The following is a 23,049-nucleotide window of genomic DNA, read 5'->3' as shown; positions in this document are numbered from 1 at the left end:
GCCTGAGTGTTATCTGTGTCTTTAAAATAACACAAAGGTTCAGCTTTAGTTTTGCTGCTGCTGTATTTTGATGCCACTTAACAGCTTTCACAAGAACTATTACCTCTAAATCTGTTACTACTGCAAACATTCAGAATATAAATATTTTCTAAAGTGACTTGTGTAAAAACTTTTCTGATAAAACTTCCACCCCCTTCCCAGCCTGTAAGAGAGGAGAGAAAAAATTCCTCTGTGAATCAGAAAATCAGAGCAATGTGTTTCTCATTCTCACTTATTTTGAGATGAGGTCTGCTTGTCAAGGGATATTCCAGTTTCACTGAGATTTGTAGCATTGTTTTTGGCAGTGTTTTTTTACATAATGGATGAGGGTGCAGGACGTGAAAACAAATCAACGGCGGTAATTTTTGTAAGAGAACACAGAAATTAAGCATGAGAATACTGAGCTTTGGAAAAACATTTCAGACCAGTTCCACTTCATAAAAATACTGACTTTGGGAGATATGTAAATTGAAGCTTTTGTGGTATAATAGTTGCTGAGGTAGTTTTTTAAGCAAAGCTTCTCACATTCTCTAGCTACAATTGTAAGTATAGAGATTTTAAGACATCATGCTAAAAGTATATTTTCTCTGTTATTCCTCTACAGTGATTCAAGACATTGTACTGGGCAAAGTCTAGCCAAGTCCCTTGCAATATATTTAAAAATATAATTTACCTGGTCTTTATAATATTCTGAGTTACAAATTTGGTTAAGGTGTCTTGCAGATCATATGAGTTCAGCACTTTCTTAGAAATTTTAGTTCTAAGTAAGAGCACTACTATGTTGTGTTTCACTTTAGAATGCCAAGAACTTTAGGATAAGGCAGCAGTATGTCCTCTGATGTGCCATAAACTATGCTGTTAGTGGTAGAGTTGCTGTAGCAAATACTTATTTGAGAATTTAAAAAGCTGTACCATAATTACTAACTTACTGAACTTACTGTTGCTGAGTTGAACAGAACTGAAAACCCATCAGATTTTCCAGACTGCACTACAGGAGTCTAACAGTAAGATAAAGCAATAAACCCACTCTTTTTTCTAATTCTTAGTCACAGCAGCAAGTATTTGACTAACCGGAAAGACACCTAATGATACATTCATGACAGGCAGATAGGTCCCCCCTCCAGACCACAGCTGGAACTTTTATTTTGTAACCAGTTACTAGAACAAACCTTTTAATGGGTTATAAGAAACCTGGCTCTGTTTCTGGCCATGCTGTAGATTTATGCTCTCACTCAGTACTGTGACCCAGCAAGGTTTTAGAAGTGAATCCTGAGAGGTGTTGTGGGTGCTAATTTATGGGTCCTGAGCAAAGATACTGACTTATAAGCTATATTCTCTATTGGTAGGGGTTTTTTTTTCTTTTCCTTTTCTTTCAACTTCAGTGTATGAGATTCATATAATCCCTTGCTTTGCTGTGAGGTTTTTCATTGTATTTTTTTTGTCACTTCAGACTGTTTCATTTTCCAACTTCAGAATTAGGCTACTTTATATATAGTACTCTAGAAACATAGAATAATGGACCTGAAATAGAGCTAGCAGCAGAATTTTATACCCACTTTTGTTACTAGACTTCAGCTAGAGGAGCGTAGATGCCAGATAGACTCAGCTCAACCAACTGATGAGAGTGTTGTAGCTGGACCTCCAGTTACTGCCTGCAGTATCTGGGAATGACTGATTTGATCTAGGATATGATATATGGTACCATTTGATATATGGTATGCCTGCGTCATTTGTTTCTTGCACATACGGGAACAGCTGGTCCTTACATATCTTACTGCAGAACTCAGATGTTACCCACCAGTGCTGCTGGCATTGTTCTCCAGTTCGAAAAAAAAAATTTAGGGGAAGAAATGGTCCAAGAAAGCCTGCATGAGAGAGGAAACCACTGCTCTTAAAGTGAGGAGGGATGGAAGCAGGAGCTCTCCCAAGTTGTGTTTCAGCAACAGCTGAATCTCATTATCTTCTTCCTTTCTACTTCAGTCCAGCAAAAGAGCTAAATAGGAGATTAGAGCAAAGTTAATCTAATGATCAGGGATCTGTTGTCATAAGTATAAATATCAGCTCTTCTGGCCAGTTTTGTAATGCAAAAGAAAAACTAAATTCCGTTTTGCTTTCAGACAGCAAAGATGTTCTTTGATGCAATGTGGTTCCCAGCAGGATAACTGTCCCAGTTGCCCATCTGGGTGATCCTCCACTGCTGGGGTCACTGACCCTTGGATCAGACATGAAAATAAGGAAAGAAAATTTCAGTCATGGTAGTGTTTGTTTTGGAGATGGGAGGACCTATACTGCCTATGTACCTGATACATTTGCCTTTGGTTGAAACATACCCTTTAAAAAAACACAGCAGACATACCCTCCACCCCAAAATGCTGCAGACTGTTAACTGCAAAGTAGTCTGAAAGCTCCATTGAAATGTAAGCAAGGTGGTAATGTACAGATTTTTTAAATCAAAATAAGCAAGGATTTTCACTTGTTTACTCCAAGATCCAAGAAAGCAGGTTTGAGACACTCTGCTGGATGTATCTTCACTTTGGAAAGACAAAGGATGAATCAAGAAAGTCAGGGGGTAAGGAAACGTAGGGGTGAAATACATGAGAGATTCCACCAGGTTAGAGGAAATTATTCTAATGTTTCCTTTAGTTTCATCAATGTCACTTGTTTTCAAATTGGTGTTTGCACTTCAACTGCTTGTATGCATAATATTTACTTTCTTTCCTGCATTTTTTCATTTCTTTACATCTTCATTTGTATTTTGCTGCCTTCTTTAATAGCCTTCTTTAATAGAACTCCTTATAAAAGCATGTTGTTCTCTTCTTAGTGATTACTTACAGTAATCACCTTATCACCTTTATCCCTCCCCCTTTCTTTTTTTAACTACAGCACTCCTGGGTTGTAGCTCATTAAAGGTTTTTGAAATTCTCATGCATCTCTTCTGCATGTGGGACTTAAGGAGAGGGGGACTTGAGAGAGGCAGTAAGTACTATCACATATTCTAATTGGCAGAAAGGCTGCACTTGTTGAAGGAGATAGAAAATTAAGACAGTCTGATTGTGTAGATGCATTTCTTTAATTTCGAGGTGGTGGGCACCTTTTTTTTCTTTTCCCTTTTTATATGTAGTCCCTGTTATGTTTCTCTGTTGTTGTAGAACCAATACGTAGGAAATGTATGTGTGTAAAATTTCTATGTAGGTGCAGAATTATAGATCTAGAAGAGAGATCATATCACTTTTCCAAGGTAGGATCTCCTGGGTATGCCATTCCTGCAAGATGTTTGTTTCATCCTGTTTTTTTTCAGTTTACAATGACATAGACTCTACAACTTCCCGTGGCAGTCTTTTGTGCTACCTTTTCACTAGAAAGTTCCCCTGCCCACAGCATCTAGTATCAAATTATCCTTGCTGCAGTTTAAATACCTAGTACTTGCATTAGAGATGGAAAACATTATTCTTTTCCTCCTTAAGTATCCAGAGACTGCTGTTATGTCCCCACTCTGTCTTTTTTTCCCCAACAGCTTGACATTGCTGACTCGTGAGTATCTGTCATCCAGTAGAACTTCCAGATCCATTCCTGAAAAAGCAACTCACAGATTTTTCCCCTACTTTTAATTGGTATGCTTAATTCTTCCAACTATGTAAATTACCTTCCAGTTGCTGTTGTTGAAGTTAATTCTATTTTTGAAGTCTACTCTATTTTTCAAGAACATTTGAAATGTTAATCCTTTCCTCCAAAGTTCCTTCATGTGGGTTTTCTGCAGATTCAATAGCATCCTAATTAATAATGAAAAACCTGAGTAAATTCAGAGAGAGATCCATGTCGAAAATGTCTCGATCCATCTATCTAGCGTGACTGAATTGCTGAGAGCTACTCTCTAGATACTCTGTAGGAACTGCCTGGTTCAACCTATCGCATCCATCCCTTAGCTGTTTTTCTTCGCCTGGGACGTACTGTTTGTCCTCCATTCACAAGGCCATTTACTGTGTTGTAGAAGGAAATCTGACTGACTTGACCACATCTGTTCCTGATAAATCTATGGTGGCTACTGCTCATCCCATTATCTTCTCTGTGCTTACCAATAGTTTGTTTCAAAGGGGATTGAAGTTAAACTGATGAGTCTGTAATTCTCCTCCTCCTCCAGGGGATGTTTGACTTTTTCTAGTCTTCCAGTACTTCAGCTGTCCTCAACAGCTTCTCCTGGTTACTGAAAAAGGTCTGAGACTGCCTCAGACAGGTGCGTGTGTTGGATGAAGTTCAACTTAACCAGTTTCTAGCCACTTCTTTTGCTGTTCGATTGGAGATCTTTTTGCTATTGGTGGCAGTATCAATTGTGCTGGCCACCTGCTTGCAGTCAACCATTTCAGTGAAGACAGATGCAAAGAAAAAAAACCATTAAGCCTTAGGTTTCCTCAGCATCATCTGTCAATATCGTTCCCTCACTACTGAGCAGGGGAGCAACCTTTTCTTTGCTCTTCCTTTTACTGCTAATGCAATTACGCAATGATTTATTGTTATCTTTAAAGCTCCCTGCTACTTTTATTTCACATTGTGCCTTGGCCTTTCTGATTTTGTCCCTGTATGCTTGTGCTTATCCGTAGCGAACTGACCGCATTTTGTATGTGTTTCTTCATGTGTCTGAGATCAGAGGACAGTCATATTTCAGTCAGCAGGCCACACATGTATGTACACAGGAGATAAGGCAGAACTGTTAATTTTTTTTCTTTTAATGACTTGAAAAAGGTTGGTCTCCAGCCTTTCAACTTAAAAATTATATTTATTTAGCAGTATTTTCTGACTTTTTTTTTTTTTAAATATGCTAAAGTTTTGAATGAAATGGGGGGGACAAATGAGGAAGAGGAGGTGTCTTTCTTGTTTACAGGCTACCGCTGTTGCTGCCCATGATTATCCACTGCCCACAGTGATCCTTTAGAATTACTTTCCCAGGAAAGCAGATGGCTTTGCTGAGAAGTAGTTGTAACTGTGATAACTGACTAGCTCTAATCATGATAAGAAAAGCTGAGTGTCATATGCCGGTTCAGAGGGAAATCACAATAATGCCTATAATCAAGGTACCCTCATTAGAAGAGTCGTTGTCAGAAAAATTCTGCTTGGATCCAGACAAAGGTCAAAGAAAAATACAGGAGAGGACAAACTCCCATATTGACTTGATTGCCAAAAATTAGAAAAAGGGCCATTAAAGCCCTGAAGGCAGTTGAGGAGAGGGGGAGGAGGAACAGCAAGACCTGGCTTAGTTGCTAGCACGCTGTGCCTGCAAGGTATTTTTCGCTAGCAAAAGAGGAGGGGACAAATTTGACAATTTGGCTACTGGCCAACACACCTCCTGACCCCTTTATTAGAAACGATATCTGGCAAAAATTGGACTGAATGTGTTCATCCTGTCTGACTAACTTAAACAAGCTGACTGGCTTTATAAACGTGTCGTTTTTCTCTGTTTTCAATCCATCATCCCGACGCATGCCAGTCTGATGGCAGAAGAACTGCGAACTGGCAGCGGTGAATGGCTTGTCATTTAGCTTCTGTCCTTACACAATGCTGTTTCTATCCTTAATAAACATTGTCAGCCATCTCACATATGTGGAACTGCAAGCGTTCAGTACTGATTTTGTAAATGAGCGAGCCTCAGTGGAAAAGCTGAGGTTGTGGATTATCACTTGGGCAATAGCTGAATCCTGGCAGCAGCAGGAGGATTAATTGAATTGACCAAGCAATTGCACACCCGAAGCAGCAGCCAACTTTGTTTCTGCTCTTAGGGGAGGACATTGCTGCCATTGCAACAGCAAATGTAGTGTACTAGCCATGAATATCCTTCCCATGCTGTGTTCATCAATTAAGATAAGTAGGTGATTTTTTGCAAGGATCTGAATCACTAATACGAAAAAATCCCACGAAAGGGACTGAAGCTCCCAAGGGTTTGGGAATATATTTATAATTTCACTCCTAACACTACATGAAATTAGGGTCGATTTCTCTTCTTTTGCCAACTTTGCTTATTCACTTTTACTCACAACAGCTCTGCCAGCACCACAGATTTGAGTTTTCTGTTGCTGGAAAATGTTAAAGTTTAGTTCAGACAGAACTGCTGTAAACATTTGGTTGAGGGTGGGATTTGGCTCACACACTAATATGATTAATTTGGAATATACATTGGAGCTACATGGCTAAATGCCTTTTGTGGTCAAGGGAGGGGTACTTGGCACAGTTGGTAGAGCCTAGAGAAGGGTTTGTTCGCCTGAAGTGCTCTCTGCAGCCTGCGGGCAGCTGCCTGACGTGGCTGAATCTTGACCAGCTCTTCTGGGAGTCAAAACGTATGTCAGCACCTAAATTTAGGTGTCTATCTTATCTGATACCTATAAGCTTAGGTATCAGCTTATCTGAAAGCTGAATCTCACTCACAGAGTTTTGAAGAAGGGAACGAGGTGGCTCCTGTTTGCTGGAGACAGCAGAGCATAAGCTTTTCCCTTACTTTCGTGTCCACGGTTCCACGTGCATAGGAATCGCTCGCTATACAATGGGTATGTCTATCACTACTGGATTAGCTTGCAATGAAAAGCTCTTCTAACAGTTATAGGAAGTTCTGCAGCTAACAATATTGTCATTTGAAGCAGTTATCATTAGCTTTTGAATTGAATGGCACACAAATGCATGAGGATAGTTTATACTTTCCTGAACGTTATAATTTCAGTCTCAAAAGCACGACAGTACGTTGTTGACATTTTCAGTATTAACACTTCAACAAGAAGGATTTAGAAACTTCTTGGGATAGCTTTTGTGTTTTTAAAAGTTCAGTTTCATTTAAACACTGCAAAATTGATTAGCAGTTTTTGCAAAATTCTTTGACGATGAAAAGAGTTCTGTGAATGCTAAGCATTATTATTATTGTTAAACCCCCACAAAATCCATAGGAAGGCCATAAATCCTTAAAATTAGCTGATCTGAAATACCAGACATATGCATTTTTATTGTGCCATGTCATGAAGGAATACGATTCAGTGAAGACAGCTTAATACACATATCCACATTGTGAAACTGAAGCACCGTGGTCAAACAGTTCTCCAGATACTACATTTCAATAGCAGGAGCATTGCTGATTAGGGCTGAAGTACAGACCAAATTCCAGGTTCTCATCTGTGCTGCACAGCATGTTTACATAATCATTTAAATCTTTCCCACAACAGTCTGCACTGGCATTTCCCATATGTACGCTTAATTCAGTATATGCTAACAAATGATTTAGGCCGTATCATGCATATACACACAACGCATGCTGTCAGAGGGGTCAACATAAAAAATAACACCGCATTAGGTTCAGGTTCTTATATAAAAATATAGTCAGAGTTAAAAGCTATCATAATTGCAAAAGGAAAAGCGCAATATTCTTTTCAAGAATATACTTATGTATTTTTCCCTGGTCATTTGGTTCCTCTGAGTTTGGAGACATAATGTTTAAGTAGAGTATGTCCTGAAGAAGACAAAAACCAAGGCTGTATTTTAACCAATATTCAAAAAGGTGTGAAATAATCAGAATATCTATACTTTTGTCACGTGAAAGTGATAGCGTTTGCACAGTGGTTTAAACTTAAAGCACAAAAAATTAATTAAAAAATCAGAACATTTTGGGTGTCGGTATAGTCAGACATCTTATAGTTTCACTTTAGGGTTTTCCTTTGTTGAATGTTACTTACTGCAAATGGTTACTGGGTACTTTGGTTATAATTAACAGTAAGATTTATAGTGCGTTTAGACTCTGATTTTTAATACTACATATGTGTATTAACACATTGTATTAGCAATTGTAGAAAATATTCTAAAAATTTTCCTGGTGGATATGAACATAATTACTTGCATAACACTTCAACAATCAGTTCTCTCCCACTTGAATAGGAATAAGTATCCTTCATTGAACCATGCATGGGAAAATCTTAATGTTCTTGCTGCAAATGGTGCTATGTCCAAACATATTAAACAGCTGATAAGCAGATACATGAGAAAACTTGGTTAACATGAAACGGGGAACACTCATGTCTGCACCTGTGGAGAGTGATGTGATATTCACGGTCAGAAGTTAGATAAGTTCACTGACATCTCTCATGGCAGTCAGTGTAACACTGAGGCAAATATCACCAGGTAATTCTGTTTTATAAGCACTTTAGATAACAATGTTTTCTCCTGACTGAATTACTCTATGCCACATTATTGCTATACTGTCAGATTTCATACACTGAAGTTTTGGTTATCTAAAATAAGATGGGGTTTTTTTGCTCAAATTGGTTTCAGCCAGTGTTCCAGTATGTGATGATACATTGTTCATTGAAATTAAATTTACCGATATCTAGGAAATTTCTGATTTCCTTTGCTTCTCCCATTCAGAGTACAAATATCAATAGACAAATGCATTCCTCCAAAGGGTAATTAATACAGGACTACAAACTGGAAGTTAAATCTGCAGAGAGAGGAATCAACAACCGCAGGTCATTTTCAGGCCTGTTTTTCCTTCTGCATAGATACCTTCCAAGTGATTAAGATTGTAACATTTCTGAATTACAGCTTTGGAGTAATGTAAATGGGACATACAAATGTAAATTTACATAGGACAACGTAAAACATATTTTTATTTAAAAAATAGGCATGCAGAAACACAGTTTAAATTTGAAATGGGTTTTGGATTTAAACCTGAGTCCTTGTACTACTGGCACAAGGCCGTAGTATTAGACTTAAAAAGAGGAATTATGCTGAGGTGTAACTTGAGGCATGTTAATGAATCACTGAACCATCGATGCAGATGGCACTGGCTGTTGAAGGGAGTTCAGCCGATCAGTTGTATCCCAAATCAGTATCCTTGGTCAATACTTGTGGGATTTGCGGGGAAAATAGTTCTGCCTATCCGTGCCATCCTCCTATTCCCTTCTTTTGTTATGGCAATCTTTGTTAGCATAGAAAGAACAGTTTGCTTGGGACTCAGTCTGATGACAGTACTTAAATTTAGATGTTCACATACCAGCTCAGGGCTGGATTCACATGCTTGAACACAGTCGTCTTGTTTCATTTGAGTTATCACAGTCTCTGAGATGTCAGTACAGGGCTGGCAGATGTGACAAGGCTCTACAGGAGTCCTTCTTGCCGAGCAGCTGGAGACCCAGCAGGATTACCTGGGGATGTCAGGTGGCCATACGTGCCTGTGTTTGAGCAGCTGAATCCAGGCTGGCTATCCAGGCTTCCAAAGGAATCCTAAACAACAGCATCCGAAGTGTTTCTAGAGTGACTCCATTCACACTAGGACACACCGACTAGCACGGCAGCTGCGTAACTCTGGAGTCTGCTGACTGGAGTCCCTGGCATGACCTCACCTACTGCAGGCACCTAAATTCTGATGTCTTTAACTGCAACCTGAATCCCACCCTTTGTGTATCCCCTTCTCTTTTTGCAAAGACTAATCTTGAACAAGGCTAAGTTTAAATTTACAAAAATGTCAATGTTACCTAACTTTAAGGCTTTTCTATTTGCAAAAGAAATAAGGTTTACTTTCAAAAGTAGCCTACTTTGAGTAGGCTGCTCTTGTTAAAAGTCGGTGAACAAGCTGTCTTTGGAAATGGCATGTAACAGGGGTGCGCAGAGCTGTAGTCTGAATGGATGGATGCTGTCACACTGTGTAGCCGTGGCTGTATTAGATGAAAAAGGAGCACATTTTACTAATGGAAGGGAGGAGACAGCTAAGTGCTTCATTTTGCAATGATGACAGAGCATTAAATTGGTCTGGGGAGACAATGTTGGGGGCGGGGGGGGGTTCAGTTCACTGTGCATGAGTGTGTGATACATCAAATTTTCTAAAATGCCAAAGGAACTTTGAAACCCAGATCAAATTTTAGTAATAACTTTGTGTGCTTTTGAAAATGTGACCTGTGCTCAATTTGTGTTTGTCAGATTCCTAAATGTCATCTGTTTTTATCTGTCACTTTTTATCATACAGCTAAAGAAGTGCACCTAGATACAAAATCCCAGTACAGTATCACCTTTTGTTTGTAACTTTAACATAAGGCACATGTTGTTACTTTTTGAGAAGAAACTGCCTACTTTTGAGAGATGCCAGATTCAGTTTGTTTACATTTTAAACAAAACATGCACATTTTAAATGATTCATACAAGAATCTACTTCTGCTGTTTACTGCACGCATGCATACATAAATATATATGTGTGTGTCCTATCCTTATGAAGTTTTTAAATTCTGAAGTATGATTTTTGTAGTATTGGGCCAAGAAAGTACATTAAAATTCATCTCTAAAAGCAGACATTAGAACCATTAAATCTGTTAGGTTTTGATGAGTACAACATGATACGAATGGTTTCAGGCCATTCTCAGACAGGTCAGGTAATAGCACAGGCATCCTAAGATGCATAAGACAACAGGTAAACTCTGTTTACCAACAACTATGGCTAGTCCTTTTTTACTTAATAACGAAACAAAAGACTCTGGATAATCAGACTTCTTCCTTAAAGACCAGTGTTGATTGTAGCATTGCTTCGATCTAGACTTCAATATCCAAGGTAAACCTGAGGCTCCATGACAAACTGAAACTGGAAACCCTTCAGTGATTTTCATTAAGATGGGCTACCTAAAGTGTCTGCTAACTGCTGCTTTCAAATGGCTGGGGGGAAAAAATTAGTTTCAGCGTTCTTTTAATTTTTCAGAATTCAAGCAAAAACCCGAGAATTTCGAGAGAGACAAGCTCGTGAACGTGACTATGCAGAGATACAGGATTTTAACCGGACGTTTGGCTGTGATGCGGACCCAATGTATGCTGGGATTGCTTCCTATGACTCTTCTTCAAACAGCGGCACGATAACACTGAACACCCGACCACAGAGCCCGAGGGAAGGGCAGACAGTGGAAGCCTTGTACGCCCAAGTGAAGAAACCACGGAATTCAAAGTCTTCACCTGTAGACAGGTAGGCACCAGACATCAATCAATATGCTCTTTCAAAATCCACCCTTGTAATGCTTTTGTCATGGGAGATGACTGTACATCAATTGGAAAGTCAGAACTGCATTTTTATTAATGGCTTTTTAAAAGCCTTTAGGTAGAAAAGTCTTGAGCTCACACAAATCAAACTGTAACAGAATGGGACGTGAAAGTTATTTTCTGCAGAGCCGCTGCTTTTCTTCTCATTCTTCAGAAGGTTTGGAATTTTGGAGTCGCCATTTGGTATCATTCAAATTAAATTCAAACTTGTAACTTCATCTAGTTTATTTATCAGACTCTAACTGATGTGGTTTTGGAATACAACATTTCCAACCTATCCACAGCAGTTACAAAATTTCTGGAAAGTTCTTGTTGTTAAAGCAAAAATGGGTTAAAGCTTACCTGGATTCTAGTCCTACCATAGTCCTGAACTTCAGTCTAACAGGTGGAGCTTTTTGATTAAATATAGACCCAAGTGAGTAAACACCAAGCTTGACTCATGAGTTACTTTCTCTTCTCAGGCTGTAGCTTATGATTTATACTCTTCCTGTGGTTACATTATCTGAACTAAGTCACGCTTGGTTTTGTGCTGAAATTGGGCAAAATTCCGGTTTCTGTTGGAGTTTTGAGTTCATTTGAAAACCTGAAGCTAAAACAGGCATGTAAACTAACATAAAGTAGAAATAACCAAAGGCAAAATTCACAGATTTTTTTGTACTTTAACAATGAAAATACATCTGTTTTCTTGGCTTACGTCTATGATCTTGTAGTTCTGCATTTTCTCAGCTTTACGAAAACTAACACTAAAATCCTAGTGCAGGAGGTATCGTTAACTCATTCAGAGGTTATTAATTTAGCTCATGGTAAAACCGCTCGTTGTTTTGTTTTCTACCCCGTTCTTTCCAGAAGAAAAATACTGGACTTTGAGTTACATCAGCAAAGCAGCGTCTTTGGTTGCAGTGTTTGAGATCTGTATAACTCTACATGAGGACTGGCGTTCATCTTGCATATTCTGTTCTAGATGGTAATGGAGTCATTTGTATTTGGTCTTAAGGAAAGTAGCTGTCGTGCAGAGTTCAGCTAATTGTCTAAAACTTTTTAATTGAGGACTGAGATGGATGTATTTAACTCGTCACTAAATCTATTTTGAAAAGTTCCTTTACATAATATTGGTAAAGATATATCCTGTAACATGACAAATAAGAAATCTCAGATGCATTGTCGAATGCATAAATTTTTACTAAAATTCAGTAGTGCAACTGCCTTTTTATTTTCTCAGTCGCGCTGTTCTGCTGTATTGCATGGTGTAAAAGGTCTACTTTTCATATTAAATAAACATAATTTATGTATTGTGGATATATACATTATTTCAGTGAAGGAAGCAAAATAATTTTAAAAGACAACAGCTTCATCTGTGCCCTTGAAATTTTGTATTCCTTAGCCTTATATTGATTGGCGATGGTATGCCCAAGTGCCTGACATTTCAGCACTTTTGTGCCTTTGGAAATCAAGATAGCTTGGTTGGATATGGCTGCCATGTGGTGACTCTCACGGCTGTTTTTGTTAGACCAAAGGCAGTGTTTCATGCCTGAGTTGAATGGCATCAATGTCATATCAACAAAAAAGAAGTTCTTTGATGCAAACCTGGCACAGCAAAATATAAGACCTGCGTGACCTAGCTAACTCTGTGTGATTGCTGATAAAAGAGCCGGGAGAGAGTGAGTAAAACTGAAGATAACGGAGTACTGGGGGAATCTGATGTTAATCATAAGGGTAGGACTGAAGAGCAGTGTGGTGGTTTTGCACATTCAGGCTGCTCCTGGAGCACAGAGGGCCCCGTCTCTCACAGCTGGATCACGCTGTGACAAAAGGAAAGACCCCGTGCACACCACAGGCTTGAGCAGAGGGAGAAAACGCAAGTCGGGGACTAGAACTGGGGCGAGAGAAGCCATGCCCAGTCCAGTGATGGAGGGAGGACACATTCAGCAAGAAAAACCTGGAAAGAAATAGGCAATGCAGATGGAAAAAGATTATTATTTACTATAAATGTCCTCTGAAGTACCTGTTCAGGGGTCTGAGGCATGAAGGTGTCTAGTGTATGGGGTTGTCTTCTCTCTCTCCTCACACCTTTATTAGCAGCAAAACTGAGGAGCTGGTGAATCCCACACGGCTCTGGGAGGCATTTTTGGGAACATTGCAGTGACTCACACAATCTCAGGACCAAATTTAACTCTCCCAGAAGTCAGGTCTGTACCTCGGGCCCAGTGCTGAGAGAGCGTGTCACCTGCTTTGGGCACGGAGGAGATACAACAGCTGTGAGGGAGCAGCTCTCAGTCTTCCTAGGCTTGTGTGAAGGACATCTGGGAGCTTGACCGCGTGTAATGTTCAGCAGCAGAGCCTGGATCGTGGCTGAGCTATCTTCCCAAGGCTGCTCTGTGTTTTACAGGCTTTATCTTAGATATATTAAGAAAGTATCATCTGAACATCATTTTAAGAAATAGTTGTGGCTGTGTGGGCCTGAGGTGCTTTGTACCTGAGTTGTCTCCCTGTCTGTAGGATACCTGGCTCCTCACTCCATGTGCATTGTAACTCGTTTCTTGCTGTCCCTTTCCAGCAGTGAGACCTTCCCGCTTCACTTGGCACCTCCTGTGATGCCCCTTTCCACACCAAGCGTCCAAGTGCCTCTTCACAAGGCTCTTCTCCAGGGAGCTCTCTTCTCTTCAGTCTGGTTTATCCTGATAACGCTACAAGAAATTTGAGGAGAAATAGTGGGTTGCAGTTCTGCATCCTTAAAATACTGTTTACATTAGCGTTCACCTGTGGTGAGCGTTACTTTCCCTGTTTTACCCCTTGGCCCTGCCATCCTTCTTTTCCTTTTCCTTCTTTACCTTTTCCTTTTCCTTTTCCTTTTCCTTTTCCTTTTCCCTTTCCTTTTCCTTTTCCTTTTCCCCTTTTCCCCTTTTCCCCTTTTCCCCTTTTCCCCTTTTCCTTTTCTTTTTCCCCTTTTCCTTTTCCTTTTCCTTCTTTTCCTTTTCCTCCCCTCCCCTCCCCTCCCCTCTCCTCTCCCCTCTCCCCTCTCCTCTCTCCTCTCTCCTTTCCTCTCCACATTTCAGAGGTTACCTAAATGGAAACAGTCGCTTCCAGCCTTTGTGGATGGGAAGGGAAATCACTCGCAGCACACTACCCTTGCGCTGAACTGCCAAGAGCTGGTAACAGGCAGGCTGTCTCAAATCTTTAGCACGTTCATATTAAAAGCAGCATTGTTTATATGGGAAATGTTATTTCTATCACAGTTTGGTGGTTAGTGCCAAACAAAATTTGACATTTAAGTATGTCCAAAAGGTTATTTAAAAGACTTACAAAGAAGCCGTAACAAAATGTCCCATAACAGTTTGCATACCATTGTTGAACACTTATGACAAATTTTTCCTTAACTTGCAAGAGAATTACTGCGCCTGTGTAAGGCCTCGTCAGGGTTTGTTTTTCTTTAATATTACTTCAGTTTCTCTCTTATTTTCATCAACACATGCCACCAACTGATGTAAGTTTAACTGTGTCACGGCATATGAATGATAACAAAGCGGAGGAGAAGTATGTAAACTGCTCATCAGAATAATGGACAATTTTATTTTATTTTTTGCAAGTTTAAGGATATTATGAGGACAACTATTGTAGCGCTTCAACAAAAGATGGTACTGTCAAGTTGTCAAGCAGAGGTCCCCCAAGTTATTTTATAACCTATCTTGAAACCAGTGTTAAAAACAACAGGCCTGTTTCTTCATTCTCCTTCTTGGACGTATTTTATATTTGCATGTATCCCAAGCACTGCAATTGTAGACGGATAGTACAAAACAGTAAGAAGAACATGGTTATTCCTTAAATAGTTTGTCTGTCCATTTCTCTAAATTAGGAAGTGGATTGTATGATGCCAAAATACAGCAAAGGAGAAAGAGTTGTTAACTTACTCGTTGGAGACTCGCACATCTGTTTGTGTGTAAGTGACATTGCTTTACCCGTCTTACCAACAATGGCTATTAACACCCCCCCCATAAATAGTAAATTTTACTCAAAAATATCCTTACAGGACTTGAAACTGTGCTTTAATGCAGATTTATGTTGTGTCAGAGTTAAATCATTTATGGATATTGGTGGGGTTTGGGGGGAGTGTTGTTTGGTTGGTTAGCTTGGTTTTTCAGTGACAGTTACTATCTGTTAAATATGTAGTTGAAATATGGGAGGTTCTTTATTTTGGGCTTCTTACATAATCCATGCATACAAGTAGCTCCTGTGAATCTTGAAACACTTCAAATTCCAGTTGCACTAGTCATAGCAAGTCTCTCCAGTAGCACTAAAAAAAGTTATTTTCTGTTCTTGATCGTAGAGAATTAAAGCAGATTCTCTTTGTTAACAGAGGAGGATTTTATTGCTCAGAAGAAATTAAGCTCTAGCAATAAATAAATAAATAAAATATGTTAGGAGTGACTGGTGATCAGTATAGCTGCATATACATCAGCTGCCCTTGCGACATTAGCTCCATCCTATGTAGTGATAGCTTACAGAGACAGGCTGCTAAGAAGTTTTTCACTTCTTATGTTAAGCATTAACAGAGCGAAATCAAGGTGGAATGTATAAACTATGTTTATTTTACAGTTCAGGAAAGAAGTGTCTCAAGAACTGTGTTCTTGTGGATAAAGCTTTTAGCTTAGCTGAAAACTGTCTCTAGTATGTTTTGCATCATACAGAAGAGAAGCTGCACTACTGATCAATAGTGTTTTTCATGTAGATGACAATGATGCTATACAATGGGGTTTTATAGCAATCACCTGACATCCATAGTTGAGCAGTACGTAGAAAGACAACTCCTAATGGACATTTACTGGCTGTCACTCTGTAATCATTTCCCACCAAGAGTGCATTGTCCTGAAATATAATTGAAATAAAATAGGCACTGTGCTGCTGTAAATCTAAATAGCTTGAAAATAGTAGGGTAGACTCCCCCAGCTTGCTGAGGACATTTTAATGGAAACATAAATACCATAATCATATGCTTTTTGCATGCATTTTGCCATTAAAAAGAAAAAAAATTCATTTTAGAAGGGAGACCTTTATGAACTGGTTTCTTTTCTATCAGAAGTGGAATCAAGTTATGTCAAAGGAATATTTGGGAGCTGAAAATAACCCCACTTGCTTTAACTGTCATCTGTTCTGTGCAAAGAGGCAAGATGCTGTTTTTAAGGTCAGGCCACATACTTTGCTTGCTGCTTTTCCAAAAAGAAAGGGAGAACATTTCATTTAGATGTTAACTTTTATTCACTCAGTAGTATCTTTGTGCTTAAATTGGCATGAGAGTAATGAATCCCGGAACCTGGAAAGAAACACTCTAATATAATATAGGAATACGTAAAAAGTGAAATAAGCAGACCCTGTCTTTCTAGTGTGTGTAAAATAACTCTTAGCAATAGAAGAATGGGTCATGAAAGCTATGAAATACTATATTGTCATGCCTGGATAAATATTTGTTAAGAAAACAAGGCGCTTGTGCAACTATATTAAACTTCTTTATTAGTAGTGTCAGTCACAGGAGTGTTCTTAAGTCTGTGGGATCATTTATGCATGGGAATCTGAGCTTACTGCCAGGCCCACCAGAGATGGAGATAGGAGTTATTACTCAGGGTGATGCATCCTGTAAATGCTAGGATATTTCTTGTTTCTTAAATGAAGAGATTTTTTGACGGTTCTGGAAGTTGACTTGAAGAGTGCTTTCACGAACGGAAAGGCCACGGCACTGTAAACCGTCTAACCAATGACATTTAAAACCTGCAGAGCTGTGCAGAAGGCTAACAACCTAGGTTGAATAAGATTATGAGTAAGCTCTTCCCTCCTACCTCTGTTTACTTCTGTTTGCTGATGTGGAAGTATTTTCCTACGCTTGGATCCCTTGTTCTTCATTGTTTATCACCCTCTGCCATCAGAGCTCTACGGATGACATGCTACCAGGGGAAGGTACCACTCGTGGGTAAACACGCTGTAAATACTTGATTAGGTTGCAAGCATTTCAGAGCAGGGACCTGTTTGTTATCCAAGCTCCCTAAATAATCAGTAATGTTTCAGAAATTAATAGTAACAGGTTTTAAATCCTTATCTTCCAGTGAGTGTCACTCTTTTGTGGCATAACAAAGCTTCGTTCCTGTGAGAATCTGGCTGTGGAAAGACTTTCCTGGCCTAGAAAATGGCACATATGCCATTATGAGATAATCAAACAGACTTTCGAGGACAACCCGGCGGAGAGCAGTGGGTTAATGAACTATTTGCAGTTCTCTCACATGTAAAACTGAAAATAATACTTGGAAGTCATTGTGGTATTTTTCCTCCTCTGTGATAACCCAGAGAAGGATTAGTTAGAGCCTCTGTGAGACTCTTCATGGGGTTTAATTTCACTTTAGCGCTAACACATTGGGTTTTTTTGTTCCTTTACCCTTCATCCTATAAGCCAGTAATCCTTGCCCCCAGGACAGCCTAAAAATTAGCTTGGTCTCTCATAGACCTGTGTATTTAGAACCCAATAGACACTATTAGCATTGGCATTTTATTATCTTAGGTTGCTTGTTTTCTTTTGTTCTTCCATCTTGATAGAATATAAGACAAGTTTTAATATAAATTCATGAGGATTTATGTAGGCTCCCTATTGTGAAAGTATGCAATTGCACTCCCTGTTTGGGTTACCACTTTGGTGGAGTAAATGGCAGACTTACAGTGAACTCTATTCAGGTCTCCCATTTTAATTACTTGAAAGTCCTGGTTTCTTTCTGAATAGATACCAAGCACTGATACTGTTGTGAGAACCATGTCTTTCGCCATTTACCACAGCCATGGCCTCACTTAAACCCCGGTGGTTTTGCTTCCTCTCTCCTCCAGTCAGCTTGCCGTGTAATCTGAAGTGTGACAGCTATTTGTTTGTTTTTACAAAAGCAGCCCGAGTTAGTACATCTACAAATGGTTGCAGTGGGAGAATGCACAGAAAGATAAGAGAGAGATGAACTTCCCGCTCTGGGTTACACAAGGAGGGGTTGAAGTGGGGCCCACCCGAACGTGCCCTGAGTGCCCCCGTTGCGAGCGACTGCTGATGAGGTCCCTTTGCTGGAAATTAGGAGTATCTGTTTAGGTTTGTGATTTTCAATTCTTTAAGTGCTGCCGCTGCTTATGCTGAGAGACTATACTTACAAAGAGTAGATCAAAACCCGCCATTTTTCATCCATTTAAGGGTATAATATATTAGGATTTTAAATACATTGTAACTGAATTATGTATAATATTTTTCATTGGTATATTAGTGCAATTTGCACACAGATGTAGATCGGTTGGGCGTTTTGTTGCTTGGAGGAAAAAAGAGAACAACCTTTACATTTTTTCAGATGGTAGAAGGCAGCATTTAATTAAAAAAAAAAAAAAAGAAAAAGAAAAAAATAAAACTTAAATTATATATCCTAGTATGAAACAAAACATGATGTAAAAACTAGAAAAGGCAATGTCTCAGGCATCAAATGGTTATTGTATGGCTTGAGATTGCTGTCCAAAAAAACAGCTGTGTGTGTAACATGCGCATCTTTATTTCCCACTAATGTCATCAATACAATGTGGGGTTCTTCATCCTGAGAAAATTATGGGGGAATATTTGAGTACACAAAGCTGAAAAAGCAAAGGCTCTCCCGTTCATTAAATGAAGTGCTTTGATCCTACCAGTGCAGACTGTTAAAATCTGTTCTTTGCTAGTCCTGCTAACCAAAATTTGGATTGTGAACTGATGTTATGCAGCACTTGAACGCCTTAATTTAATCAGTTTAATTTGTTGTTGCTGTTGAATGTGGCCCTTTCTAAATAGAACACAAATTTATGATTCTTCTATCTTTTATGTCCCTCCAGTCAACACATCTGTTCCTCTTTGGTGAAGGATTCAGGCTTCTCCTCTCCAAGCATTTAAAGAGCTGGGGGTTTTGCATTTTAGAGTTGTCTGACTATAGGAGAGGGGTGCACAGGCAGAGCTTGGAGGGAGTGCTGTGTGTTCACTGAATCCTATTTCTCCACTTGCTAAAGCTAAATATACAATTGGAAGTTAGATCTTTAAGTTAATGTAGGTTAATGGATGAAAAGTAAAATAAAAATTATTTTTTAATGTATGTTCTTCTAATGTTGGGGGGTTTTGGAGGGTTTTTTGTTCTGTTCTTTTTTTATGAATGGTATCTCCTTCACAGATGAGACAAACTATATTTAACTACATTGTTTATCCTTATGGCCAGTCTTGTTTGTTTATGTGACTTAAAAAGCATCCTGCTTACGGTCGAAGTAGTTTGTCACTGGCGGAAGTGGTGGAGTCTAATTGTGGGGAGGAATCCTCTGCAGTAAATTTTAGGAAGGAAAATAATATCACTACATATACGTTGGGGGGTGGTGGTTGATTCCTTTTAACATCTTGTAAACTCACTGAATGAGTGCTTATGAAACATACCACACTGGAAACCCTGGAAATTGAGAAATTGCTGAAAGGTCTCATTTCAGTTTGTTCTTGGTTGGAAAGTTGAAAATCAATGCTTTTCCACTCGTCACTCAGAAAACAGTGTGTATTACTGCAGCATTATACTTCATAGTGTATTGTTACAGAATTGGTTTATAAGGTGTTTGAAATCTTGTTCCTTAAGGCTCAAACGCTATGATGTGAGATATTAAAAGGTTTCTTGCATGACCTATTTTATATGATTATGTATTTCTGAAAAATGTTGTTCTAACATCAGACTTATTTACTTGCCATGAATTTTTTTTCATTCCTTAAAATACTAGTGACATTTAAATAGCTTTTCAATCTGATGCGTTCATAGAAGTCTTTCTTACATGATGAATATATGAAATATTACAGTAAATAGATCACATATTTGTAATGGATAGGTAATTTCATCTGCCCAGAGTTTAGACGGTGATATAACACATAAGACTTAATTTATGACAGAAAAAGCAAAGGAGCAGATTTTGCTTCATTTTAATTTTTGTGTATACTTTTGTAACAATAATGCATGGCACGCCTGAGCTGCATCGCATTCTGTAATGAAACGTCTTCTGTGTGCAATAATTCAGTCTCGATTACAGCCTTCCCTCATTCCTAGGTTTCCCTTTAAAAGGAAGCACAGTACGAACTGGGATGAAAAGACAACGCAGAATTACTACTACCAACATTTTAAAAAGCAATTAGGATCCGTACGACTTCAAGGGATATGAGAACTAATGTCCCTCACACTTCTCATTTCCACTTATCTTTGGGAAGGAAATTTATTTGCAGAAGACCACAATACCTGCAGTAACAGGCCTCCTAGGCAGTAGGAGTAATTGTCCTAAAAGCGCTCTGACCTGGCAAACAGGAGACAGAAAATAGTAGTATCGGTCTTTATTTCCTGAGACATAGTTCATGGCTCATTAATAGTTGTAGTATATATTACTGGGTATTGTATGCTGCAGAGGAAACAAGCAGAAGCTGCCTGTCATTACTTTGTAATTGTATTAGTAGATATAGTGTAAAAAAAAAAAAAGAGAAAAAGGAAAAAGGAAGAGGAGGTGTAGCTGTGTATTATTTTGTACATCATCTTAAACTGTTCTGTGTCTGCTTGCTTAAGATAAACTCTATGCGTATTTGCTAAAATGTTGTCAAATTAACCCGCCCGTTTCTAAGGATTGCTAAATGCCCATCAAGGAATGGAGGGATGCATTGAAGCTATTTTAATTAGCAAAGTGTGATTTAAAGGTTGCTAAAATCAAAAAGAGCTTATTCATTTTTCATCAATAATCATTTTCCTTAATATTTCATCAAAACCTGCTGATTCGGAGACCACCTTCTGGGCTTTGATTCATTATGACTGCAGACATAATTTAATTTTTCCCCCTTTCCTCATTCTGTGATATGCTCTTTCATCTTTGAGACATTGTTAAGATGTTTCTAACATTCACAGATTGCTAATTGATCCAACTTTTTTAAAACTGTACTTAAGGCAGAGGCTTCTTTTCTGTGGAAGCAATTTTCCATGCATTTGCTTTTACTAATGTTTTTTTCAATCTTTGTATCTGATAAAGATTAATTCTCAAATAGACATATTAAAAATTGAGGACATGTATGGTTTTATATACAAGTGAGGCAAAAATATTAGAGAGATGTTAGAGGGAAATTAAGAGAGTTGGTACAGTCAGTAAGATTGCACAGTCACTAAGTTAGGCCTTTATAGTTCATCTAAAACTAACTCGGAATTAAAATAGTGCTGTAAGTAATATTTTTTGTCTAAATCTTTGGGTTATCATGAAGAAAAGCAATTATGGGAATTTATGCAAAGGCATTTTGTGAAAGGATGTACAATTAAAAGAAATTGCTCCTTTCACTTCAGTAGGGCTGTTCATCTAAGTTTTGTCTACATTATCACACTCTGGTAATTTCTAGTCCCAAAATGCATTTGTGTTACTATTTTAAGTTGAGATTCATAACCTGTTTCTTCTTGGAAGGTCTTCCTGTAGAGTAGTATCCAGGAAACTTTCCATTCAGGTACCTTGTTAAAACAACCGATGGTTGGTTACTCAGCACCAGCAGAACATAGTGGGTTGAAGCAGTCCAAGTGCCATGGACTGTACCCTGATCCTTTTCTGGGCGTGGCTGGAGAACAGTCACAATTGTCATTATCCTTTGCTCATCTCTCACTCGTGAAAAACGTGTCATGCTTGGTGGATGCATTCGATGCCCCTTCTGTGCATGCACTGTGATTTGGGGCAGGGCCATCTTTTTCTTTTCTTATTTGTAGCGATTTTCCTCAACCCAGTCTAATTAGAATTTCAAAAATTGTCATCTAAGTCTTCCTTAGATGGTCAGAGCTAAATTGTTGTTTCTCCTCTTAAGCCACGTTGAACAGTTCATGCAGACTGAATTCCATTAGCTTTCATTAGTTGCCCTATTCTGATGTAGTTAAAATTGCTGCAGCTTAAGATGTCAGAATTTAACAGGAAAATAGGTAAAACCGAGACAGCATTCAGTGTCAGGAATAATCCTACTTTACTGGAGCTCATGCTTATGTTTTTTACTCTCCCTTCTCAGCCTCAGAAGCCTCCATGATCTATGTAGCATGTCATATGTGAGTGTGTGTCCACATTCAGTAGGACTGCACACATGCAGAATAAGATGCAGATACATTAATGTGTTTAGCTGTGGTGGAATTTTTATGTGTGTGTGTTTATGTCTGTCTATAGGTACACATATAAAAAATCTTCTCTAAAAATTCCTCTGCTCCAGAGGAAGTGGCCTCCAGAGCTCATCTAGTCCAACCCCCTGCTCAGAGCACTTTTGATCAGGTCAGGTTGCTCAGGGCTGCAGTTGTATCCTGAATATCTCTTGAGGATGGAGATTTCGTCCAGCTCCCTGGGTGCCTGTTGCAGTATTTGACCAGCTTCATGCTATCTAAAAAAAAAAGCAAAAGAAAAAACAAAAAGCTTCTCATATCAGAATTTCCTGTGCTCTAGTTGTGTCCATTTCCTCTCATCCTATTACTGTGCAACTCTGAGAATAGTCTGGTGTGTGTGTTAAAAGAAATAATAAAATTAATCACTTTCTGTAAGATTTGGCATATGAAAGAACAGATTCAAATTTTTCAGGCATCGAAAGAAATCTTTAAAATAATAAGGATTACCTTACAAAATAATACTTCATTGTTAACATTGAACTTTTCCTAGAATGACTGCCAAAGTTGTTTTTTTCTTAAATCACCTATTGTATTTCCATATTTCAGAGTTACACTTAGGTACGCGGCTTCTTTCTCACAAATTATTTTGAATACATATGTTGTCTTTTTCTCCACTACACTATTCAAAACTTGATGAAGAAGTTTGAGGACAAAGTATAACTCTTCATTCCTCTTGAAATACAGGAAGCTGCCTTTTCTCCTTTATCTCACAGGTTTTGTATTGTGCGTACAACATTCAGCTCTACCAAAAATAGCGCATCTGAAAGTACTTCTAAAAAAC

The 23,049-nt window shown here is 38.7% G+C and overlaps 1 protein-coding gene across 14 annotated transcripts in view; it reads left to right on the top strand.

Annotated features, from left to right (window-relative positions):
• Nucleotides 1-23,049, top strand: part of PARD3 (par-3 family cell polarity regulator) — a 463,980-nt gene that overhangs the window by 351,994 nt on the left and 88,937 nt on the right. For 13 of the 14 annotated variants that reach the window (XM_072854616.1, XM_072854617.1, XM_072854615.1 and 10 more), the window contains one exon: nt 10,742-10,999. In XM_072854616.1, the coding sequence (XP_072710717.1) occupies nt 10,742-10,999 (258 nt within the window). Of the gene's footprint in view, nt 1-10,741; nt 11,000-11,919; nt 12,321-23,049 lie in introns of those variants that run through there. The other variant, XM_072854618.1, reaches the window with a different exon arrangement.

Source organism: Ciconia boyciana, chromosome 2 (genome assembly GCF_034638445.1).
Source record: "Ciconia boyciana chromosome 2, ASM3463844v1, whole genome shotgun sequence".
Lineage (NCBI taxonomy): Eukaryota > Metazoa > Chordata > Aves > Ciconiiformes > Ciconiidae > Ciconia > Ciconia boyciana.
This window is presented reverse-complemented; position numbering and strand designations above follow the sequence as displayed.